The following is a 27,631-nucleotide window of genomic DNA, read 5'->3' on the forward strand; positions in this document are numbered from 1 at the left end:
CAATGCTAGGAGTTTTGTAAATAAATTTGATAAATTTGATGTATTGCTCAAAGCATCAAAGGCGGATATTGTTGGGATATCAGAGACGTGGTGTCACACAGATATAAGGAATGCAGAACTGGAATTTGGGAAGTACAACATCTACAGAAAGGATAGACAGGATAGGAAGGGAGGAGGGGTTATGCTATTAGTTAAGAAACACATAAAATCCAAGGAAGTGAAGCTATAATAAGAAACTGTACAGGGAAATAGAGTGGGCAGTAAATCAGAGAGTCTTATAATGGGGGATTTTAATTATCCAGATATTGACTGGAATTTGTGGGTTGGTCACTCACACACTAGCAAGGTTTTTGTAATGATTGTTTTCTAAATCAGCATGTTCGGGAGGCAACTAGAGGGAGTAATACTCTTGATTTGATTATCAGTAGTGATTCTTCATGCATTAAGAATCTGCAGATAAACTAACCACTAGGTGGCAGTGATCACAGTGTGCTGAAGTGGGATTTACTCAAAGAGGTAACTACCATTAGGGGCAAAGGGAAGGGTTATTGCTTTCATAAAGGCGACTACGATGGACTGAGACAGTATTTAAATTCTGTACAGTGGGACCAACTGAAGATGTTACCAACAGCAAATTCAAAATGGGAAGCATTCAAAGAACTTATCTTGGAAGCTACTAGGTTTACATACCAACTAAGAAATATTGTTCAAGGTTTAGGCCTAAATGGATGTCAGATGAACTAATGAGACATATGACAGAGAAGAAAAATGCATGGGATACATATAAATTAACACGTGACACAGAAGCCTATGATAGATACAAGTTGATCTGTAACCAAGTTACAAAGGAGGTTAGGCAGGCAAAGGCAGATTCGGAGAAATCTTTGGCAAGGGATGCAAAGAAAAACAGCAAAGAGTTCTTTACTTATGTAAACTCTAGAAGGAAGGGGATGAATTAGATTGGTTCACTTGATATCGATGGGTCAACTGTTGATCATCCTCCTCAGGTAGCTAACAAACTAAATGAATATTTTGCATCGACCTTCCCACATGAGGAGTTATTCAGCGAAGGCAATGCCAGAGGTGGATTCAACTCTGGCAGTAAGCTAGAGAATCTTGTAATAACTGAGAGTAAAGTGGAGGAGAAATTGTTGAAGATAAACACAAGAAAGGCACCTGGGGTGGATGGGATCTATCCAGTTATATTGAAGGAGGCAGCAAAGGAAGTAAGCAAACCCTTAGCCATAATTATGAGAGCCTCCTTGGACTCAGGGGAGGTACTCACAGACTAGAGATGTGCAAATGTGACCCCAATTCACAAGGGAGGATCAAAGGCTGACACAAGTAATTATAGACCTGTGAGTTTAACTTCTGTTCCAGGAAAATTAATGGAGGCACTGGTTAAAGAAGCACTGCAGGATCATTTAGACAAGACTTCAGTATAGCTCGGACACAGCATGGTTTTGTTAAGGGGAAGTCTTGCCTGACCAATTTGATTGGATACTATGATGCAGTCACAAAAGAACTAGATGCGGGGAATAACTTTGATATTATATACTTGGATCTTAGAAAGGCTTTTGATACTGTTGCACATGGATGATTGCTTCACAAATTGGAGCAGTGTGGCATTGGAGGCAAATTGCTGCTATGGATAAAGGGGTGGTTGAGGGGGAGAGAGTGGTAATCAATGGATACTGCTCATTGTGGACTAATGTTATTAGTGGAGTCTCTCAGGGTTCAGTGCATTATTGTTTTCTGTATTTATAAATGATATTGATGATGGTATATCAAGCTCAATGTCGAATTTGCAGATGATACAAAGGTTGGCAGGGTTGTCAAGGACACTACTGACACTATGCTGCTGCAACAGGATCTGTAAGGTTGAGCAGATGGGCTGAGAGGTGGCAAATGAAGTTTAACTTTGACAAATGTAAAGTACTACATATGGGAAACAGCAACTCCAGAGCAAAGTATCAACTCTGTTGTACTACACTGACAGTGGTAGAGAATGAAAAGGACCTAGGGGTAATTGTGCAGGCAGATATGAAGTTCTCTGAGCAGTGCAGATGGGCTGCAAGAGTAGCTCATGGTGTCTTGTCAATGATATACAGGAATTTTTCTAGCAGGAATAAGGAGGTGATTATTCCCTTGTATAAGGCAATGGTCAGGCCACACCTTGAGTACTGTATACAGGTCTGGAGGCCTCATTTCAAGAAGGATGTAGAGCTGCTGGAACGAGTACAGAGAAGGGCAATAAGATTAGTGAATGGAACAAAGGGGTACTCTTATGAAGAAAGGCTTAAGTTTTGCAAATTACAGTGTCTGGAGACTAGGCACCAGCGAGGTGATCTGATAGAGGTGTATAAAGCCTTGAATGGTTTGAGCATGCTCAGTGCTGATGGGATTCTTCCTCTTGCTCAAAATAATCACCTGAGAGGGCATTAATTCAAATTGAGGAAAGACAGATGTAGGATAGATGTGCAGAAATTTGCCTTTGGCCAGCGGGTAGTTGGTTGGTGGAACAGACTTCCATCCCTTGTCATGGAAGTTGATAGCCTAAATAAATTTAAGGCTCAGCTGGACAGGTATTTCGAACGAACGGAGTATTGAAGTTTTTTTTTTTTGGCTGATGCTGCATAAGCTTGCTTTCTTGCATCGTATGCCTCTGCTAATACTAATACTAATACTAAATGCCATTTAAGAAAATCACAAACAACAGTTGTGCTAGCACCTTGAGGATCCCACTTGAAGATCCTTGAGGATCCCACTTCTAGCACTAGTCAGTAATAAAACTCTCTCTTGAATAATAACTGTTAATGACCCCCTTCTCCTCTCCTGCTGCCATGTTTTGATCCAGCTAAGGATATTATGCATAATATCACCATGATCCTGCTTATACAATAATGTCTCATGTGGGATAGTTAAATGTTTTTCTCAAGTCCCAATAACAGTATCAGAATTATATCCTTCATCCAGCTAATGGATGAATCATTCAAAATAACTAACCAGATTAGTTAAGATTTTCACTTGCATTGTGTCCTGCAATTGTGCCTCATGCATTGCCCAATTTATCCAGTAATTCTGCTCACTTTCAGTTAGATGATGATCCAACTGAAAGTGTGCCATAGCATCGAATATCTTTTTTCAATAGGTCTCAAATGTGCTCAGTTGAGTTGAGATTGAGTCAGTTAGGTGGCCATGGGAGGATGGGAAATTTATTGTCATATTCTTGAAACCAGTTAGCAATCTGCTAGGTCATATGGCATGATACGTTACTTACCTTGTAGGTAGACACTGGAGTTATCTGGATACACTGTCATCATGGAGGTGTACTTGGTCATCAACAATAGAAAAGTAGGCATTTCCATCAAGCCATTGATTAGTGGTGATCCGAAGACCCAGAGCATGCTACAAAAAAAAAGTCCCTAAATCATAACATCATTGCCTCAAATCTGCCAAACACCAACAGTCATCCAGGTGCCATGACCTCATGTTGTTTCTCCAAATGCAGATATGCCTGTCAGCATGATATTTGGAAATGTAATTCACCATAAAAGGTGACAGATTTCCATATATCTGTAGTCCAGTGTTGGTGCTGACTTGTTCATGCAAGGTGTGGTTTTTTGTATCTCACAGTGAGCATGGGTACTCATGATGGCTGTCCACTGCCATAGCATGTGCAAGCTAATATCCGGTGCATAGTCCATGTTGATATTAGTTTTTCTATTGCTACATTGTACTGGGTGTTAGCTGGGCCACCAACCACATGTGACCTTTGGCTGGTTGTTCAACTGAGTTTTTGTTCACTGTGAGTTGTACTACTCACAGTGAACTTGATGCCACAGAACAGGAGCACTTAACAATGTTGGCTGTTTTCAAGATACTGGTACCTGCAAGTCTTTCCCCACAATTGTTTCATGTTCAATGTCAGAAAGATCTCAATGCTGACCCACTCTTCCTCACAGACAATCAAAACTAATCACTATGTGTGCAAACTACAATGTTATATCAGCCATTCCCAACTTTGTACCTTCACCAGCATCACAGACGAGTCCATTCCTACACAAGGAGCCTTGTTAATGCAAAATCAACTTGGTGTATATATTTCCTATTGTTTTTAAATTCCTCCGTTGACATAATAATGCAACCTGACAATCAGGCCTAATTTACATTAGAGTATGTTTCACATTTCTTGTTAAAATGCATATTTTGTTAAACTTTTCATGATTTTTGGGTTCTTCTAGGTGAAATTGTTTAATTTAATTACATTAATTTGCATTTTAACATGCAGTTTTAATTTACTTATTAATTTTATAATTTATAAATTAGTTTCTTGTGAATTGAATTATAAATTTTAAATTATAATTACTTAAATACAGTATGCATCCATTAACCACAATATTAAATTGGCAGAAAACAAGTCTCAAACATTGCCTTATGCAAATAAAATAAATTAGCAACAGTAGTGGTTCCCAATTGGCAGTCCACAGCTTAGTGTCATTCTGTGATTTAAATTTTGTTGATCAACAAAAACTAATAAAAAATAAATAAATACTGTTAGAATTCAAAATAGCAGATAAAAATGGCAAATTATATGTGGGAAGCTTATCCTTTTTTTTGCTTTCACCAGATTGTATGTGCAATAATTTAGGAACTGCAGGAGACATCATCTTTTTGTCTAAGGGTTTCATTATTTCATTTCAGTGAAACAGCAGTCAAAGGAGAGCCACCAAGTTTCCTTAAGAAATTAAGGGACTGTGAATTAATGCAAGGCATGACTGCCAAGTTTACAGCATGCATCACAGGAATACCGAGACCTGATGTCAAATGGTATGTAACTTTGAAATAAAAATGTGCATGGGATGTTTATTATCAAGAGTGTGCAAAAATGGTTTTTAGCTTTTCTCAAGACTATCAGTACCATGAAAAGACTACCAGTACTAGTATCATGAAATCTTTCAAAGCCACACAGTATTTTAATAGCTTGATGATACTTTAAAAAATATATATTACCATCTACTTGTAATTTACTGCTTTGATTATTAAACATTCTTATGCCCTAATAGAAATAAAAAGTGAAAATCCTGACCTACAAAAATATATATTATAAATAATCTATATATTAAAAATCATGAACAAGTGTCTCTAATCATCCATCCATCTAAACTTGGAAACTTTTACAGTTTAACAGTACAATTTTTGGAAAACACTTTTCTTTTAATGGTTTTTGTATGGAAAACCTTTTCTTTTTTATAATTTTTTTTTTATCAGTTGCTTTTATGCTATGGTTTCAAACACAGACCTACCAAATTCCAAAATCATGATTGATATACATTTATTTATTAATATAGTGTTTTGTGAACCCCTGGCACCACCATGCCGTGACGGGACTAATTGTATGTCTATCATTGCTGCAATTAAAGATTCTATTATTATTATTATTATTATTATTAAAAGCCATCATTAGGTAGCTTTAGCATTGTTCACATTTTTGTTTTGTAAGAGTGTATGAGATCTGTTCAAAAAATATCTGGGTTATGCTTGTTGTTTGAGGTTGAGACAACAGAGCATGCTGTGACAAAGCATAAAGTGTTTAAATATGTGTCATTCTTACCTCCATGCAGTAAGCTATTCATTTGCTTATGACAGGCTGTATTGTTAGCAGATGATGAAGGCATTCTCACACTTCATCATATTTTGAAATGTGTGTGCACTGAAATGTGTGCATGCACAGGCATATGCATGCTAAATTTTCTTTAAAATCAGAAAAACCAAAAGTGAAACATATGATCTTAAAATAGCATATGATGACTCTGAAATGGGCTGTATACAAGTGATGGAATGACAACATTGTTTCAAAAAATAGAGAGAGTTTGTCAAAAATGAACCACGACCTGCACTGTCCTCAACTTCAACAAATGATGAAATTTCATACCAATGTGAACCTCAGTCATCTCATACCAACATTGGTATGAGATGACTGAAGATTAACTTTTTTTCAGATTTTTGTCATTCCATTTTAATGAAAACTTTGAACATGAGATGCATTTATGCAACATTCATGCCATGCTTGTTAACAGAGGAACAATATGAATATTTCCAGAGTTGCTTAGGATTTGTTTGAATCTTGGATTAATGATGAGACATTTTTGAAACTTATCATAACAACTGGAGGTGAAACATGGGTTTATGGGTATGATTCTGAAACCAGACAGCCATCATCTCAATGGAAAACTCCAACTGAAAGCCAAAATAGTGCTAAAAGTGTGTGAAGACACATTATTAGCATCATTTTTGTCAGAATTTTGTCCATGACATTGGGAAAAAGGCCATTAAAAATTCCTCACATCATTGACAGAATTCGAACTCGTCTTTTCCACCCAGTGTAGGGAGGATGGTGATTATTGCGACTGTGCTACCCACAAGGGAATTTTAGGAAGGATGTAGATTTGCTGTAACTGGTGCAGAAAAAGACAATGAGACTGAAGAGGAGAACAGAAGGGTTGTCTTACCAAGAAAGGCTTCAGTTCTGCAAATTGCAGCATCTGGAGACTAGGCACTTGTGAGGTGATCTGATTGGGGTGTTTAAGACTTTGAATGGATTGAGGAAGCTCAATGTTGATGGCATTCTTCCTCCTGCTCAGACTACACACATGAGGAGCATAAATTTAAATTGATGAAGGATGGTTGCAGGATAAATGTGCAGAAATGTGCCTTCATCTTGTGGGTAGTTGATTGTTGGAACAAACTTCCATCTGTTGTGAAAGTGGATAGTTTGAATAAATTCAAAGAACAACTAAACAGATTATTGGTGGGGATGGACAGGTGATATGGGAAGTTTTTTCCCCTTTGGCTGATGCTTTAAACACTTGCTTTCTTGCATAATTTGCCGCTACTAATACTAACATTCTTTCTAAACCGCACAGCAAATGTTTTTTTACCATATTATTAAAATAGGAGTTTATAAATGCTGAGAATAAATTTGACAATTTTAGAACATATTATATAATTTTTAATTATATAATATGTTGAAATAGAAATTCTGTACTCAATTAATATATATAAAAAAAATAATATTACAGTGAGTTGTGAAAGCTTACATTAACTTCAAAATAATATTTGTGGTGTACACTGAAATTTTCTGTTAACTGCATCATCAAAATATCTAGTTTAAAAATATCATGTCTTGTTATCCTTGTAGGTTTAAAGATGGTGAACAACTTGAAATGTCCCCTCGTCACAGTGTTGAGCATGAACCTAATGGAATTCTTCGCCTTATCATTTATGGTGCAAAACCATCAGATATTGGAGAATATCGTTGTTCTATCTCAAATCGCTATGGAAGTGATACATGTACAGCAAAAATTGTATTACAAGGTAAACATTGTACTTTTGCAGTTTAGTTTTAGCATTGTTAAAACAGCTTAAATAAAATGTAATTAAAGCTACTGTATACCTAAAATCAATATCCTAAATTTCAACTCTACTTGGTGCATTATGGCCTAAATTGCCAATGCACCATAAAAAAAAATCAAACACCCCCACCTACAAACCAACCTAAATTTTAATTACTTTAATTTTTTTTTTTTTTTTTTTTTTTTTCAAATAATACTTGGGTATTTTTAAAAAACCAGCCAGCTCAAGCAGCATGAACTGATATTTAATGTGATTTGAAAAAGGACATCACATGCTAAATATTATAATAAGTAAATAAAATATTGCTGTTTCCCTGGAAAAATTACTTTATTGGAACATAGAGTAATTATGAAATTCCTGACCCTGAATAGATCCCAGTGACAAAATTAATATAGAAGCATTTCTGAAATCAGCTTTGGAATTTTATCTTTGGAACAGGATGGGATACCTCAAAACTGATGTACATGTTAACTAACTAACTATTATGCTTAAGAGTTGCAAATAATTTTTTGTAACTCTTAAGTGTAGTAGTTGAAATAGGTACTGTACTTCAGCTTTCAAGACGATGGAGGATTTTGGTGTAGAAGACTCGGGCTTAAAAGTTTCTGTTAGGGAAGTGGAACTCCTGCTAAAGGAAGGAAGGAATGGCAAATCACCTGGACCTGGAGGAGTTTACATGGAACTTCTGAGGTGCCTCCGTAGCCAGGTGGGAAGGAGCAGCAGTGCGTAGCACACGCTTCTTGATTAGACCGGGGTTCGAGCCCGTCACCACCAAATACGGAGGATGCGGAAAGGTCAGGGAATGACCACCGCATATCCCGGAGCAATATGGCCTTAGTTGCTAATGCTCCTAAAAACCAAAATAACATAACATGGAACTTCTGAAATATGGAGGAAGAGGAGTGGCTGTTCTGATACAAAAACTGTTAAATAGTATACTGAGAGGAGAAGAAATACCGAAAGAAATGATAACAGTATATATTACATCAATTTATAAGAAGGGCGATCAGAAAAGCTGTTCAAATTACAGAGGAATATGCGTCCTGAACCCGCTGTTAAAGATCCTTGGAAAATGGATCAGGAACCATTTAGAAGCCCGAATCAAGGTATCAGAAGAACAAGGTGGTTTTTCAGCTGGGAGGTCATGTATAGATCATATCTCAACAGTACGACAGATCCTTGAAAAATGCCAATCAAAAGGGAAAAAAATCTTTATGATTTTCATTGACCTTGAAAAGGCATATGACAGTGCTCCAAGAAAACTCTTATGGGAAGCACTGAAAGAGGCAAATATTGATGGACAACTGATTAACATTATTAAGGCAATTTACAGGAATAATAGATGCAGAATTAAAGTGGGATCAGCTTTGTCACCTGAATTCCACACTTCAAAAGGCTTATTACAAGGTTGTTGCATGTCACCAACACTTTTCAAAATTTATATTGACATCTGCCTAAGATCCTGGTTAAAAAAATGTAATAAAATGGGATTGCCGATTAATAAGAACACCTATATTCACAATTTACTTTTTGCAGATGATCAGGTGGTGACAGCACAAGACTTAGAAGATGCAAAGTATGCATGTCATCAATTGTTTGAGGAATATAAACAATGGGGTCTAAAAATCAATTTTAGCAAGACTGAAATGTTGTCTTCAGGGCCAGGACACGTTCTAAATATTGCAGGTTTTAAAATCAAACAAGTCGATAAATTCAAATATTTGGGATCAATCTTACAAAGTGATGGATCATCCCAAGCAGAGATCAATAAGAGAATTACAGATGACAGAAAGGCTATCGGCATGTTAAACTCTGTTCTGTGGAGCAAAAATATCCTAAATAAAACAAAGAAACTTATATTTAAAACGATTGTACAAAGTCTTCTATTGTATGGAGCGGAAACCTGGACATTGAATAGGCGAGCGGAAAACAAATTGCTCTCCACAGAAATGGATTTTTGGAGATGCTCAGCAGGAACTTCTAGAAGAGACAGAAAATGGAATGAAGACATAAGGGAAAAAATGGAAGTGAGAAAGACTATTATTGACACCATCAAAGAAAAGCATCTAACATGGTATGGACATGTAAAATGGATGCAAGAAAACAGATATCCAAAGGCTATCCTGGAATGGATACCTCCTGGAAGAAGGAGAAGAGGAAGACCTAGGAGGACATGGATGGATGGAATACGGGAGTGTATGACAGCCCGAGGCTTAACCGACCAAGACACCTTGAACCGCACTTTATGGCGGGAAAAAATTCCTAACGAGAAATAACTTGTAGGCTGAGGAAACCCATTGTAAATGGAAACACTCCTCTTGAAGAAGAAGAAGACTTCAGCTTTGAGATACTCATTCCTTCATAAAGGTAGAATTCCAAAGTTGAATTCAAAATTGCAATTGGAGCTGTTTGGGGTCAGGAACTTTGTTAATTTCTTACTGGAACAGTTCACTAAACTAATTTTGTGATACTAAATTGTGGAGAAATGTTTATGAACTGCTGAGTATTAGAATAGTACTTTGGTTGTTTTTTTTGAAACAAGTGTCTATTTTGCAATTCAGTTTCTACACTTAAAATTTAAAATAAGGCTGAAACAAGGACACAAAACTGTGTGGAAAAACGGATTTATTGTGGAGATTAGTCATTATATCAGAATAACTAGTAATGGGTTGGGGGGAAGAATCAAAGGCACTGCTGCTCTACAATAGTAGAACAGTAGTGCATTGTCAGAATTACAAGTTGTCGTGGTGCTGAAGTCTAATGAGCAGTATTTCTCAAAAAGAGAAGTAATCTATTGTACAGGGTGATTCACTACCAGTGCGACAAACTTGCAGGAGGTGTAGGGGGCACAAAGACGAATCGGAATCACATAGCATTGCAGGGTCTGAAATGCCTTCGTCATGCGGTACAGGACGTTGAATGGGAGGTCGCGTGAACAGCGATCCCGCTGGAAGTCAGCATTTGCGAACCGTTTCTGTTGAAGAAACCAAGTAGCAAAAGTCCTCCGGAGTGGATAATCCGCAGGCTCCAATGATTGGACGCGTTGCAGATGGTATGAACTCATTTGGTTTATTGACAGTATCCTCCATACATTGGATTGGGAAATATCCAATCATTGGCCTATCGCTCGAGTACTCGTACTCGGATTGCCTTCTGCTAGACGTAGGACATTCTCTTCATTGTCTGGCATCCTTGTCATTTGCTCTCGATTCATGGTACCTCTCGTGAAACAACCAGTCTCATGTAACCTTCTGTGCACACGTGCGAAAATCGTATGATGAGGAGCACGCCTGTGCATGAAACATTCCTGGTACAAGTGCAGAGCGGCGTGCCCATTACAGTCCGCAGCTCCATATGCGAGGTGCATGTCGGCCAGTTCAACATTTGAATACTTGTCCATCCTACTGCCTCGGGAACTGGTTCACAAATGCTGACTTCCAGCGGGATCGCTGTTCACGTGACCTCCCGTTCAACGTCCTCTACCGCATGACGAAGGCATTTCAGACCCTGCAATGCTATGTGATTCCAATTCATCTTTGTGCCCCCTACACCTCCTGCAAGTTTGTCGCACTGGTAGTGAATCACCCTGTATATTAGCAGTGTATATTCTTATACTGATACCTTATATTTCAATTTTTTTCCTTTGGGAAAGATTTATAATTTTGAGAATTTTTCATAGTTCTAATAGAAATTAACTATGGTTACTTACATATGAGAGAAGTAAAACAACGATAAAACAACATTCATATCTCTCCCAGAATAAAATTCTTCTATCATTCATTTATTTTGAATGAACACAGTATTTTGTGTACTGAAAATACTAGAACATATGAGGCAAAACCCGGATCAAAAATTTCTTGCGGAAGATATTACAAGTTAATATACATGGTTCATTACATTTCAGAATGTTTGATTTTTTTTCCTTAAATTAAATTATTATTTTTTTCCATTTTCTGTGATTAATAGAAGTGAAAACTAAATGTAGTTATCTCCTTATCAATTAATTACTAAGATTATAACTTTATAGAACACTTAATAAAACCCTATTATTATGTTCTATAAACTTAGCTGTTTAGTTTAATTACAGCTGTATAATATTTATTACTTTCCTTCCCTATACTATTTTTTTTCTCTCTATGTATCTTTTCACAAGCAATACCATGTTCACAAGTCTTACATAACAATATGCACAAAACTTGTGCAGACTGTCTAAAGCAAATGATACTGCATTAAAACTACATTTAATTTATGAATTTATTTTATCCATACAAATTGTATAGTAAAAAGTAATAATAATTGCTGGATTTCTATCAATTTTAATGATATTTGGAAATGGCTTAACAAATATTTTTAGAAGCCCCGAATATAAAATTTCATGAAATCATTCACTAGAAGTCGAGTTGTTACATGCAGACAGATGGATGGACATATATGTAAATGCATTTAAAAAAAAAAAGGGTTCATTTGGATCCATTTATGTGATAACAGTGCATATTTTGTCATACATTGGATTTTTGTAAGTGACAAGAATCCAAGACATTATAAATGACAAAACTTCTCTAATATGCAATTATGCAACTACTTTCATCACCTCTGAAGAACCTTCCAAGTTTTACACCGATTCACATTATATTTTTCAGATGTAGATGATAAACAAATTCCTCGACCTCCAGCTGACCAAGTGGATTATGACAAACAACGAAAAACAGGTAACACAACTGTTTTAAAATTAAGTATAATATACATTTTTTATGGTTTTAAATAGAAATAGAATTTATGATATAGTGGTTCAGGAACTGTGCCTGGCTTAGTTTCAGATCCTTGGCAAATAAAATCTTATAAAAGAAACAAAAAAAGGAACCTTATTAAATAAGGAAAAGATGAAAAGAATAAAATTTTACTATCTCTGCTTCATCACTTTTGTTATAAATGATAAAGCAGTGATGCCCATTATAGCACAGGCTGATAAAGCTCAGCCTGTGCTATAATGGACATTTCTTAGGGTTCCATGATGTGTTTCCCAATTTTTTTAATAACAGTCTACTGGTAAGCTATAACCGTAGTTGTCTGTGGAAATTATGAAGCAGGAGCAAGATAGTTCTTACATTTCTTAAATGTCCAGAAACTTTTACTGCTCTTTTCAGTATGTACACTGAAAGATATTGTTCCTCTTGCTTACTCTGGAATTGTACAAAGGGTTATGAAGGTTACACAGATCAGATATCAGCAGGAGTGTTTCAGATATCCTAAATGCTTTACAACTACAATTCTTCTCTGTGGTCACAGAAAGATATACATTGACTTAAATCATATGTAATCATTTTTGACATTCCAGAAGATTGTGGTTGGTTAAGTGATTAATAGAACATTATCCGGGATTATATATGAATCAGTATGGTGCCATGAACTGATGGGCTGGGAAGACATCAACATTTGATGTTAATGTCTCCTATTAAATTCAAAATAAATCCATATGTTTTCTTTAATAAACATATGAATTTCTTTTAAATAACATTCAGTCAATTGAATGTTGTGACAAACTGTTGTACTGTGAAATAAAAAAACATTTAAAAATATGTAATATTGTACCTTACTACACTTACCAATTTGTGTGGAGTAGAAGAGCTTGAAATTTTGCTGTTTTTCATAGTGATAATTCTGGTTACAGCTTATTTAGAGTGTGAACAGCTCTGCACTACACTCGTTGGAGGTTCAAATAACATCCTACTGATGTCTGATACGCTGATGTCAGACATTAGCATTTGCAGAGTGTTACTAGCATTCAGGAGCCATCTTGCACAAGACACAACACACATGCTGATATATGACATGCTTAGTAGATTGATGGAGGGCATTAATGAGAAAAATCCTGAACTACTTGGTACACTACAGATGTGAATCTTGTGAAGGGTACAGGCTTGAAGAAGTATTATCAAGATTTAACTGAGTGGTTTCTGATGATGCCTCAATCCTGCATACAGCACTGCAGTTTTTCTGCCTAATTATCTATACTGTATTGATAAACCAAAGCAAATCCAGCCTTTCCATTAGCTACGAATTAAATTTACTTTATTGAGAAAATGTTTTAACTGATATTAAATGCCATCAGACTTAGGCAGTTACATTATCAAATCCCATATGGACCAAAAGCCTGGTTCACCAAATGCTGTCTATTGTTTCTATAGTCAGTTACACTACTTGTCTTCTTCATAACTTATACAAAGTATCATTGCCCATATAAAGAAGCTTCTCAAAAAACTTCAGAATGGACAAGAATTATTTAATAGTTTTATTGACACAAAATTGAGATTTATTCTTGGGAATTTGTATGTTCACTTTTCTTTACATGTCTTCATTTCAACTTAATTAATTTTTTTAATAAAAAGTAAAGTGCAGCCATTATCAACCCACTGCAGGATGGAAGTCTCCTCAACAATTCATGCTGAGGGAAATGGACTATAATCTGCCACGCTGGTCCAGTGCGGGTTGGCAGATCGACCGTATTCAGCAGTCAGGGGCTTGAACCCCGGTCTACTCAAGGAGCGTGTGCTACTGCACTCCCGCTCCTGCCCACTCGGCTACGGAGGCTGACTAGGGAATTTTTTTTTTTTTTTTTTTTTAATATCTTTTATTGGCATTATGTACAGGTAAATCACAAAATATGGAATAGTGAAAAGAATACGCACTTCAACCTGCATATGGTGTTATCTGTCTTTAATTTCTTAAAGGACTCAGATTATTCTCAGATATTTCATGGTACTTCCTGTACTTCTTCTTGAATGACTATAAAGACAACTGACCAGGCAAATGTGGTAACTTAATTACACAGAGTTGTTACTTTAATTATACAGCTCTTACTTTAATCTTATTTTTAATATTTAAGATTCTTTGCTATTAAACATTAAAAATATTAAATGTAAAATTAAAGTAAGAGTTGTGTAATTAAAGTAACAACTCTGTTTAATTAAGTTACCACATTTGCCTGTTCTGCTGCTTTTCTGCTGAGAATAATCTGTAGTCCTTTAAGAAATTAAAGACAGATTACACTCTATGCAGGTTGAAGTGCTTATTCTTCTCACTATTCTCCATTTTTTACAAAAAAAATATATGTTATCTGTTCATTTTCTCTAACAACCATTTCTTAGGTTTGCTTTTTATTTTCTTGTATTCTTTCATATAGCAGGACATCAATTACCTAGGTAGCCAAGGAACTAGGGGATAAATATGCTTTGTACTTATTAGTATATTTTATGCTAGGTTAAATATTTTAAAAATAAAACAGCAAATTTAAATTACAGATAACGAGAGGATTGAAGTTATCGGTAATATTGGGAAGCAGATCCTAATGACTTTGGCTGTAGACAATAAAATAAAATTATAAACTTAAAATATTACAATTAATATTATTAATTTTGAATATTAAAATTAATAGTTTAATATTAATATTGAACTATAAATATTACAATTAAAATGTTACAATTATAACAAAAGACAGCATTTTGCAAAATTGAATACAGTAGCCAGTTGCACAAAAGTGATTCACCGTTTTGTAATTTTTTAGTGTAATATTCAATAGAAAAGTTGCTTCTATTATTATCTTTATCTTTTGGAAAATCAAAATTTTTTAATTGTTCTGGTTTGTTTTCAACTAACATCATTCTTATTTTATTATTTAAAATTTATGGTCATTTACTGGGATCACTAAGTTAAATTAGTTGATCTTGTATACCACTATTGTGATCTTCACTTTCCTCTTCATCCGAATTTGCTTCACTTACACCTAGTGTTTCTTGCTGAATTGGAATGTCAACATCTTGGACAGGTGATAATTCACGTGTTTCAGTTTCTTCATCAATAGTAGTAAAGCTAGAGAAAATCGAAGTTGATGGACCTGGCTGTGGCTGGATGTCTAGAAACCTGGCAATTGAACTTGTTGCTGTTTTTATTTGGTCGCTTTTCGTTTTTTTTCTTTTTCTGTATTCATAACCACGAGTTGTTTCCTTCCATCAGACATGTGAGAAATGTTGAAAAAAAAAAAGTTTTAAATTTAAATTAAATTTATTATTTGTTAATATAAAATACAACAAAACACATTCTTCGATACATTGAACTTTTAGTCTCCTTAGTCTTTGCTGTCTCTTTTAGAGTTTACAGAACATTGGTCTTTACAGCCTCTTAGTCTCTGCTGCCCTTTAGTCATTGCCGTCCTGGTGTGGTGCACCACTGGGTTGGTGTGGCTCTGCCAACTTATATGTGTTTGAGAGAGTTTGAACACATGAAAGGGGGTGAGAGCAAATCTTGATTCCTTGTGTGAGATCTTATGCAGATGCAGTAATAGTATAGTATTTGAAATATAGTGCAAGGAAGCCACAGGCTTTTGCTGCACTGGAAATAAAAAAAAAACACCAAGTAGATAAGAAAATACAAATTATATGCTTCCCTCCTCACACAGGTAACTATCAAGTTGACCTCTGAATTTATTCAAACTATCAGCATCAACTACCTGCAACGGCAACTTGTTCCAACAATCAGTGACTCACTGGCTAAAAGAAAACATCCTACAACCTTATAAACCTCAATCAGGTCACCTCTGAGGTGCCTGGTTGCCAACATCTGTAACCCACATACTTGGAGTCTTTCCACATATGGTCGTCCTTTTGCTGATCTCACCATTCGAGTTACCCATCTTTGGAGCCTTTCAAGAAGCTCAGTGTGTTTTTTTCTGATTAGGTCTCCATATTTTTATTATTATTATTATTATTATTAGCCATATGGTGCAAGGAAGCCTGAGGCTTATGCTGCACCAGCCAAAAAAAAATTTCTGAACCACCACAAGAGAGAGAGAGAGAGAGAGAGAGAGAGAGAGAGAGAGAGAGAGAGAGAGAGAGAGAGAAGTAGAAAGGAATCACCAAGAAAGAGAAGAATGATGATATCCAGCTCAGGACACTGTGTGTTTGAACATAGTATTTCAAATGTGGTCTCACAATTGCCTTATATAGAAGAATTATGACCTCCCTATCACTGCAGGATAATGTTTGATAAATCATCAAAATAGGACACCATGGGCTTTCCTGGCTGCTGCCTGTTTACACTGTTCAAAAAACTTCATATCTGCCTATATTGTAACTCCCAGATCTCTTTCCTCCTCCATTGTTTTTAATTCAACTCCACCAAGTATATAATTTATTTGGGGATTGCTATTCCTCAAATGTAAGCCACCTTTGCATTTAGCAGCATTAAAACATAGTTGCCACTTCTCTGATCATCTTGGAGGTCTTTTCAAGTCATCCTGAAGGAGCACTGCTTGGCACTGACCATTAACGACTATACCAGTCTTTACATCATCTGCAAATTTTGATATCACGTCTTATATCCATTTGTCGATATCATTTATAAAAATGAGAAACAACAGTGGTCCAAGAACCGATCCTCGAGGGACTCCACTCCTGATGTTACATCACTCTGAAGAATATAGAATATTGGTTAATCACAACCCTTCTGCACTGCAGCCACCTAGCAATCCATCTTAGAATCTTATCAGTAATCCCAACCTGTTCAAGCTTATACAGTAACCTCCCATGAGAGACTGAGTCAAAATCCAAATAAACTACGTTTAAATTGTTCCCTAAATTCAGCTCATAAGTAACTGTGTCAAAATAGCCTACTAAGTTAGCTAAACATGATTTTCCCTTAACAGAGTCATGTTATGTGTCCTTCCGAAGCTATGTCTATCTCAATGTCCCTGGATTGCACTCTTAATCATTGCCTCTAAGATTTTTCCTGTCACTGAAGTCAGACTAACTGATCTGTAGTTATCTTCATGCTTAGAACCACCTTTATGTATTGGCAATACATTGGAACTTTTTCAGTAAAAAAAAAATCTCCCCTCGAGTCAAAAGGGGGAGATTCTTTGGATTGAATCCCAATGATTCAATAACACTCCCTCGTGTTCTAATGTTGCTATAAATAGCAGTCAATCAGTCTGGCATGATGCCAAACTTGTTGACTGCTAGCTGGCAATGAACACAATTATCTGTATGGCATGGCTAACATGATCTTCTAAACTCCCTCCCAAAGTGCATCCTTAGGATGCTTTTTATAGATGTGTTTCTAACCTCAGAACACATACATAATCTCTTCAGGAACTCATTGCTCCTTGATAACCTAATTTAATGGCATGTGGTGGAGTGGAATCATATCCCCCATTTAACAGAAATTTACATTCTACCCGCAGCTTCACCTTTAATGTTTGTCTTCCATAATATGTATATGCAGTATACTGTTTGATTAAAAAAAAAAAAAAAAAAATTGGAATGATCTTTTAATTCTTGAATGCATAGCAGTAACTAAAATATTGTGAGTGGGACTCACAGTGATATCTTTTCAGCATGCACACACCAAGTTTTAACTTGTTATGTGTCAACAGAAAGCTGCTTTAAACGTACACTTCTTTTTTCTCATTTGTTGCATATATTGAAAATGATGAATTCACACATTGCTTGCCATTCAGAAATTTTTAACTGGCAAAATCATTCTCATTGTGCCATACCCATCTTATTCATCTGATTTGGTACCATGTGACTTTTGGCTATTCCCAAAATTAAAATGGTACATGAAAGGAACATATCGAAGGTAATCTAAGAATCTAGTCAAACATGATGGATCACCTAAATGCATTCACAGAAGGAGACTTCCAAATTTGTTTTGATCAATAATATGATGGAACAAGTGTGAGATTGCAGAAGAATTGCAGGTTAATATTGAAGAAAATTAACAATGTAAAAATTTATTATTGAACAAAATTAATTTTCTTCAACACTAGTTGAACATTTTGATTAAAACCTTATACTGTATTCCTTATCATTTTCTGTTTTCACAAATCCATAATACTCATTGATGATTATCTACTTGTGAAAATATAGTCAAATATTTCCACAGGTTCCTGCATATGAATATGCTCAATTTTGTAACTGCTTCTTAAATTTTGTAAACTGGTGTATCCAATTATTTTTCTCAGTAGTCTTCTCTGCAATATTCTTCCCACTTCAGTGCAGAGCAATATTAAATAATAAATAATTAATTAATTTTTCAATGGGAAGAATTCTATCTTAATGCCAGAATTCTTAATTTCAGTGTTTAACTTTTGTCACAATAATTAACTTACATTGCTATATTAAAATAATAATATATAATATACATTTCATTTTTTTCCTTATTTAGGACCTCCTTCTCCTCTTCCTCACCAGCCATATATCTTAAATATGAATGACCAAAACCTAACATTAGGCTGGAGACCATCCATTCCAATGTATCCTCGTTTACCTGTTACTTATCAAGTGGAAGTATGCAGATATCCTGATGGAGACTGGTTCAACTATAAATCAGGTGAACAGCTTAGAATTCTGAAATTTATATAATAGTAAATTTAGTATCAAATAAACTTAATCATATTTAAGTAATATGAAACAAGCAGTTCAGAAAGTCTGTTATACCCGATTAAAATGAAATGCAGTAAATGTAAACTCACTACTGCTACTCATTCAAGGTACCTGTATGTGTACTGTTATTTTTATAACATAAAATTATGTGCCTTCATGTGCAGTGTGAGAATTGACAAAATTACTGGAATGAAGGTATGACTTAGTATTTGGACATTTGTGTCCACAATGTGTGCTGTTATTTTTGTAACAAAAAAAAAATGAAGTTTTTATAGAAATAATAACAAGACTTTCTGAATACCCTATATAACTAGGAATGATTTCTTTGAAATGAGTTTTTTTTTTTAAAGTACTATCAGTAAATAATATGCAAAAAAAAAAAAAAAAACTTAATCCTGTAGTTACTTTATTTAATTAGGTATCATTATTGGTACTTTCTTTTCACTAGTGATGACCAGACAATTTGATTAATTAGGTTGGTTGGTTATTTGATTTTTAGGAGCATTAGCAACTAAGGCCATATTGCTCCGGGATATGCGGTGGTCATTCCCTGACCTTTCCGCATCCTCCATATTTGGTGGTGATGGGCTCGAACCCCGGTCTAATCAAGAGCGTGTGCTACGCACTGCTGCTCCTTCCCACCTGGCTACGGAGGCACCTGATTAATTAGGCAGTTACATAATGGCAAAATAATCTGTCATAAACCTTACTAAATTATATGTATTTGCTTTTTTCTCAACTTAACAGAACCCGTTGATCCTTAATATACAGTAGTTTCTTATGGGTGGATATGCTTTAGTGACTTTCCTTTACTAAAATGCTGTATATTTAATGTAAATTTATAAATAGTATAATAGCTCCACCCTAAGGAAGGTACAGTGTTTATTTCTTCTATAATGTTAACATATTTTATTATATGCAATTACTTTAGTACAGTATATGTAGCAGAATAAACTTTTTCATTGTCCCAACCTGTGCTAATTCAGTGATGTAAAACCAGTTCTACTTTTACCAGGCTTATCGTCTTTGCAAAAAACTAAAATATATTTAAATATTAGTATCAGAATAGTGTATACTTCAAATAAATAGCAGTATAATTCTCATTAGAACAGTGCTTTTTATTTAGAATAGTGCAGTACCAAGGTAGCACGGTACAGCAAAGGGGCCTCCACAATATGAGATTGATGTACTAAGTTAGCAAACCTAGTTTGCTGATTCCTATGTACATGATGAGGTTGTGCCCTAATGTCAGATTAATCAGATCAGAATATCAGTTTAATATTTCAAGTGATTTGTTCCGCTGTTTATTGAGATCACTACAACTATGGAAAAATTCCATGCACTACAACTTTTGCACTGTATAATCAATGGCCTACTATCCTGCTCAAGGTGGCTGCTGCTATTAGTTAGTTTATCAGTCAGTTCAAAAGTAACTCCCACTACCAACTATATTTAGTTATTTCAAGTGTAACCATGTAAGTTCTATAATTAAAAATTGTAGGGCATGTGATTTTCCATAATTTTAGTGATCTTAATAGTAAATGCTACAAACTACTCAAAACATTGGTCTAATTCTTCTGTGATATTAACTAAAAAAAAAAAAAAATTCTTCTTGATTTGACACAAGTGTCAGTGAATTTCTGTATATGTATTAATTTAGCAAACCTAGTTTGATCATTGCTATGTACATAACAATTTACAGCAGAATATCAAAGTAATGTTCACTGAATTTAATCAAATGTGATATGCAACTCATAAATCTAGAGTACAGTGAATATACTGAAAATTCAAGCTTTGTAATATTAATATTTTTTACCCTCATGGTTCTTACAAGGCAGAGTCAAAAGGCACATTATGGCCTTGCTGCCTTTGCACCATAAAGCCCATAAACAAACAAACAGCAGAGTCTGAAAAAAAAATCTAATAATCATATTCCTTCAGATACTTGATACCAGTGGCTTATCCTAACATAATGTTCAACTTACATCTGTAGTACGAGATAATAGCAATATGATAAAGAAAGGTTACTCTGCATTATAATTTGTATAATTTGGCCCTCTGTTGATTTCAATAAAGCATGAGGTTATTCTCACTTTAGAAACAATGCCATTTCTAAATTGAGTATAAGTTGATCTTGTGCTCTCTCTCTCTCTCTCTCTCTCTCTCTCTTCCCCTCTCTTTTGTTCTTAACCACTTTTAACTCCTCTCCCCCTATCTTGTGAGCAATGGATTTCTGTTGTCCAAGTGCAAAACTTTACATTTAGAAGAATTAAAGTTCAATTGTCATTTTTCAGACCATCTGTGCAATAATCAAAGTCATTTTGAAGAAAATTACTTGATTGGTTATTAACCACACCTCCCTACCTTTAAATCACCAGCAAACTTTAACAACTTGTGCAGACATTGCTCCTTAAAGCTCTTGAAACAGAGAAGTTTTTCCTGATTTATTTTCTGCTTTATTAGTTTAAATTGTCATATTAACTTATTTTCTAGAGTAGCTTTATATTCCTAGTTACGATACTTAGTTTAAAGTTTAACTTAGACAGAGATTTTGTAGATATTACTTAGTATCGGTAACGGTATCAAATCCACGTGTTACAAATTGAACGAGAGGTCTTTTTTTTAACCAAATTTAGTCGATTTATTAACCAATTGTTATATCAAATTATCTTCTATAAGTAGATTATAGACCTAGTCTGGATCCTTAGTTTATTCTAAATTGAGATAGCGAGATTTGGAAGCTAATCAATACTTACGAGTCCGTAGAAATATCGTTCGAGAATTCCCGCCATTTTTACACGATAGCATAAGCTTAGTGTAGTATAGTGCATAATATAATATTGTCAATTAATCAGTAAATCTATTAATCTTGATAAACTTTATTGTCAATTAAATTGTATTTTTAACTCTATATATATATATAACGACTTAATCGTAACAAATAATTAATACATAACTATAGTGGTACACGTGATACGGAAGTTGTATAAAGGGAACTCGTAGAAAACACTAGATACCGAAATAATATATATAACATAACTGTTTTGGGATATAACTTAAGGATTTAATTTTTGTTTTGAATTTTATTGAATTAAATCGGAATCATGACTCTGACCAGAGCAGCAAAGCACAAGGCTCAAGCTAATGGGAGTGCTGTGGTTCAGGGGAGAACTGAGGGGGGCAGTTGCCCTCTGAATCACAGTCTTTTAAAATGCACAGTTTGCTTGATGTTTGCGGAGCAGTCGGGTACGGGACATGATACTGCCAAGGGGGATGTCTTTGTGTGTGCACGATGTAAGGAGTGCAAGGAAATCAGGCGACAACTCAGCGTTGTTATGGGCCTTTATGAGAGCTTGAAGGACAGGGTGGATGCCCTCGAAGGAAATAAATTGAGGGGCCCATCAAGCTCTCAGCTGCCCACATCAACGCCAGAGCTTGCACTTGGTCATCAGGCAACACAGAGGCAGCCCCCTAGGCAGAATGCGCTGGTCCCACAGGAACTAGTAGTTGTTGGTGACTCTATTGTCAGGGAAACGGGGAACATGCTTTGTAAAAAGGATAGGTGGAATAGGACCAGGGTATGTCTGCCAGGGGCAAAGGTTGATGACGTTGTAGAGCTGATATCATCTTTTAAGGGCACAAAAGGTGATATAGTTGTACACGTTGGCACTAATGATATTAAGAGTAGGAGACCGGCGGAATTACTTAGCAAGTACAGGTCACTGTTGAAAAAAAGCCGTGAATTAGGGTTGAACTTGAAAGTGTCTGCAATTCTGCCCAGACACGATAGGAGGGAGTATATGATGAGAGCCTTGTCGATCAATTCGGCCCTGGAGGGATTGTGCAAGGCTCAAGGGGTAGAATTTTTTTCAGCCTGGACTGTACTTGTTAACAGGAGAGATTGCTTCTACAGGGATGGGATACACTTAAATAGAAAGGGTGCAAGAATTTTTGCTGATGCTGTCGAGGCAGTGTTAGGTGGGTCGGAAAACTGCTAGTTGGGGGGGGATACAAGGACTAATAGATTAACAGTAGCCACTGGCAGAGGTGGAAGTGATTCTTGCACTGCTTCTATTGAAATGAGCAAAAACCTGAAAAACAAGATGCAGGATATTTCAGAGACTGCTGGTAGTCATTGCGGTACAAGTAAACACATGGGTTGTGTTAGGGTAGCTAAGAATAGAAACAGGTGCATGTATACCTGCGTGTACATCAATGCTAGAAGTTTGGTAAATAAATTTGATGAATTTGAGGTATTGCTCAAAACATCAAAGGCAGATATTGTTGGGATATCAGAGACGTGGTGTCACACAGATATAAGTAATGCGGAACTGGAATTTGGGGAATACAATGTGTATAGAAAGGATAGACAGGACAGGAGGGGAGGAGGGGTTATACTATTAATTAAGAAACACATAAAGTCCAAGGAAGTGAAGCCAGTCGACATCGATGGACAGGGCAGTGTCGAGTCAGTTTGGTGTGACATAAGCATAGGGAAATCAAAATTGAGAGTAGGAGTGTGCTATAGGCCTAATGACTCTGATGAGTATAATAAGATATTGTACAGGGAAATAGAGTGGGCCAGTAAATCAGAGAGTCTTATAATGGGGGATTTTAATTTCCCAGATATTGACTGGAATTTGTGGGTTGGTCACTCGCACACTAGCAAGGCTTTTGTGGATTTATTGGATGATTGTTTTCTACATCAGCATGTTCGTGAGGCAACAAGAGGGAGCAATACTCTTGATCTGATTATCAGTAGTGATTCTTCATGCATTAAGAATCTGCAGATAAATGAACCACTAGGTGGCAGTGATCACAGTGTGTTGAAGTGGGATTTACTCAAGGAGGTAACTACCATCAGAGGTAAAGGGAAGGGTTTTTGTTTTCGTAAAGGAGGCTATGATGGTCTGAGACAGTATTTAAATTCTATACAGTGGGACCAACTGATGATGTTACCAACAGCAAACTCAAAATGGGAAGCATTCAAGGAACTAATCTTGGAGGCTACCAGGCTTTACATACCAACTAAGAAATATTGTTCAAGGTTTAGGCCTAAATGGTTGTCAGATGAACTAATGAGACATGTGGCACAGAAGAAAAATGCATGGGATACATACAAATTAATGGGTGACACGGAAGCCTATGATAGATATAAGTTGGTCTGTAACCAAGTCACAAAGGAGATTAGGCAGGCAAAGGCAGACTACGAAAAATCCTTGGCAAAGGATGCAAAGAAAAACAGAAAAGAGTTCTTTACATATTTGAACTCGAGAAGGAAAGGGATGAATCAGATTGGTCCACTGGATATTGATGGTTCAACAGTTCAGGATCCTGCTCAGGTGGCTAACAATCTAAACGAGTATTTTGCATCTACATTCACGCATGAGGGGTTATTCAGGAAGGAGAATGATGTACGTAAAGTAAACATTGGCAGTGAGCTGTATGATTTTGTAATAACTGAGAGGAAAGTGGAGGAGAGATTGTTGAGGATAAACATAAAAAAGGCACCTGGGGTGGATGGGATCTATCCAGTTATATTAAAGGAGGCAGCAAAGGAAGTATGCAAACCCCTAGCCATAATTATGAGAGCTTCTTTGGACTCAGGGGAGGTACCCATAGACTGGAGATGTGCAAATGTAACCCCAATTCACAAAGGAGGATCAAAGGCTGACACAAGTAATTATAGACCTGTTAGTTTAACTTCTGTTCCAGGTAAATTAATGGAGGCACTGGTTAAAGAAGCACTGCAGGAACATCTAGACAAGAATTCAGTTATAGCTCAGACGCAGCATGGTTTTGCTAAGGGCAGGTCTTGCCTGACCAATTTGATTGGATACTATGATGTAGTCACAAAAGAACTGGATGCAGGGAATAACTTTGATATTATATATTTGGATCTTAGAAAGGCTTTTGATACTGTTGCACATGGAAGACTGCTGCACAAATTGGAGCAGTGTGGCATTGGAGGCAAATTGCTGCTATGGATAAGGGGATGGTTGAGTGGCAGAAGACAGAGAGTGGTAATCAACGGACACTGCTCAACGTGGACTAATGTTATTAGTGGAGTTCCTCAAGGTTCAGTGTTGGGTCCGTTGTTGTTTTCGGTGTTTATGAATGATATTGATGATGGGATATCAAGTTTAATGTCCAAGTTTGCAGATGATACAAAGGTTGGCAGGGTCGTTAAGGACACTACTGACGCTATGCTGCTGCAACAGGATCTGGAAAGGTTGAACAGATGGGCTGAGAGGTGGCAAATGAAGTTTAACATTGACAAATGTAAAGTACTACATATGGGAAACAGTAACCCCAGAGCAACGTATCAACTCTGCGGTACTACACTGACAGTGGTGGAGAATGAAAAGGACCTGGGGGTAATTGTGCAGGCAGATATGAAGTTCTCTGAGCAGTGCAGACGAGCTGCAAGAGTAGCTCATGGTGTCTTGTCAATGATATACAGGAATTTTTCTAGCAGGGATAAGGAGGTGATTATTCCCTTGTATAAGGCAATGGTTAGGCCACATCTTGAGTACTGTATACAGGTCTGGAGGCCTCATTTCAAGAAGGATGTAGAGCTGCTGGAACGGGTACAGAGAAGGGCAACAAGATTAGTGAATGGAACAAAGGGTTGCTCTTACGAAGAAAGGCTTAAGTTTTGCAAATTACAGAGTCTGGAGACTAGGCACCGACGAGGTGATCTGATAGAGGTGTATAAGGCTTTGAATGGTTTGAGCATGCTCAATGCCAATGGGATTCTTCATCTTGCTCAGAATAATCACCTCAGAGGGCATAAATTCAAATTGAGGAAGGACGGATGTCGGATAGATGTGCGGAAATTTGCCTTTGGCCAGCGGGTGGTTGGTTGGTGGAACCGACTCCATCACTTGTTGTTGAAGTTGATAGCCTAAACAAATTTAAAGCTCAACTGGACAGGTATTTCGAACGAACGGAGGGGTGAAATGGGAGTGGAGTTTTTTTTTTTGTTTTTTTTTTGGCTGATGCTGAATAAGCTTGCTTTCTTGCATCATATGCCTCTACTAATGCTAATGCTAATGCTAATGCTAAACTTCCCCTTTATTTCCTCATCAATGTCATTAAAGAAGATAAGAACCATATAAGATTTGCCTTGGTGAGATATTGACGATAATGTGCATTGATTTTTGTTCCTTTGAACAGTGAGCAAGACTAGTTTAACATTTTCAACATACAGAAGGAGAAAGGTGGGGGTCATCCATGTCTCATATCTGAGTCTGCAAAAGATTCCAGTGCTTCGAAAAGGAGGCAATCATTAGAAGATGATCAGATGACTTTTTAAACATGGGCAATGATTAGCTATTCCCCCACATTTTGCTTGTAAAGGTAATCTTCCAGTCATTGTCAATCTTCAAATTTCTGAAAACATGGAATATTTCTGGCAATTGTGATATGCCCAATACATGAATTCCCCATTGTAAATGTCTGTCATCATATTGAAAGTTGTAGAGAAAAGTCTTTACCAAACACATGCACAAAATGAAATATGATATGATAAAATATGATATGTGTGCTGATATGAAATATGATATGTGTGCTAATTGATCAAATGTAGCTTCCTGCTGTGTGTAATATCAAACTTTTCATGCAAACTTTATTTCAAACTGACTGAACATGCACATCCAGACCCCTCATTGATTATGTATATCCATTCATTGTCATGGAATTTATATGGTGCATTTGCTTCTAAGTCTGTTAGGTGCCATGTATGTGTCCACATGAAAATGGGAACATGTGCTGCATCCTTTGGCTACAGTTAAAAAAATAAATAAAACTTTTCGGCCATACTATGTATTTTGTAACTATATGAATTAAACATATTTAGACAATTATTTTTATTGATTTATATTATATTATGAGTACTTGTTGAAATTGAGCTTCATTTAGTTAACTATTGCTGTTTTTATCTAATACAAATGTATTCTTATCCTTACAGTAATAGTAAAAATATGAACTTTTTTCTTTGAAAATATCTTTACACTTATGAAGTTTCATATATAATATTCCTTTCAATCATATATCTAAATATATTTATGTATGTTTATAATATGTTATAAATTTCTTAATATCCAACTGTAGGTATTAAAGATTCCACGTGTGAGATTCGAGATTTACAACCTGGACAGGACTACCGATTCAGGATAAGGGTGGAAAATAAATATGGAGTCAGTGAACCTTCTCCTTATGTTACTGCACTTCGAAGTAAGCTATTTCCTCCAACACCAGGAGAATATAAACCAAGAGACTATGAATTGGAACATCCTCCTCTAGATAAACATGGTAGGAATTGATCAGAATGAAGTGATGCATTGCATGTAAAACATATGCATAGGATACATCAGTTTGAAATATGACTAAACACACTTTTATGTTGTGAGAAAAAGAAAGAGAAAGAACTTTTTTCTTTCAGGATTAAAACTTTACCTCACAAAGTAGACAAGTGTGATTAGTCATTATATTAGAATATCTCAGTAAACTGCACATGAGATTTTTCATTTTTTAATGAAGAATACTAAATTTTCAAAAAATAAAAAATAAACCTGAAATATTCAAACCTATTTTGGTTAAACTTTATAAACTTTATTGGTTAAACTTTATAATATACATTGATTGATGATTTAATACAAAACTTTTGACATGAAGAAGAAAAAAAAAGCTGAATATATATTGGGATATCACATTTTTATGATCCTATAGTTACTTAGTTTGATTTTTAATTTAAATTAATACGAAAATATCAA

The 27,631-nt window shown here is 35.9% G+C and overlaps 1 protein-coding gene across 1 annotated transcript in view; it reads left to right on the forward strand.

The window, feature by feature from the left end:
* The window catches only part of LOC150075838 (protein Obscurin-like), a 598,361-nt gene that overhangs the window by 507,379 nt on the left and 63,351 nt on the right, over positions 1 to 27,631 (forward strand). Inside the window, exons 75-79 of the mRNA XM_090387723.1 lie at positions 4,705 to 4,830; positions 7,202 to 7,377; positions 12,057 to 12,125; positions 18,637 to 18,801; positions 26,970 to 27,170. Of these exons, the coding sequence (XP_090243849.1) occupies positions 4,705 to 4,830; positions 7,202 to 7,377; positions 12,057 to 12,125; positions 18,637 to 18,801; positions 26,970 to 27,170 (737 nt within the window). The remainder of the gene's footprint in view (positions 1 to 4,704; positions 4,831 to 7,201; positions 7,378 to 12,056; positions 12,126 to 18,636; positions 18,802 to 26,969; positions 27,171 to 27,631) is intronic.

This window comes from Mastigoproctus giganteus, chromosome 13 (genome assembly GCF_048544385.1).
Source record: "Mastigoproctus giganteus isolate SK-2022 chromosome 13, ASM4854438v1, whole genome shotgun sequence".
Taxonomy (NCBI): Eukaryota; Metazoa; Arthropoda; class Arachnida; order Uropygi; family Thelyphonidae; genus Mastigoproctus; species Mastigoproctus giganteus.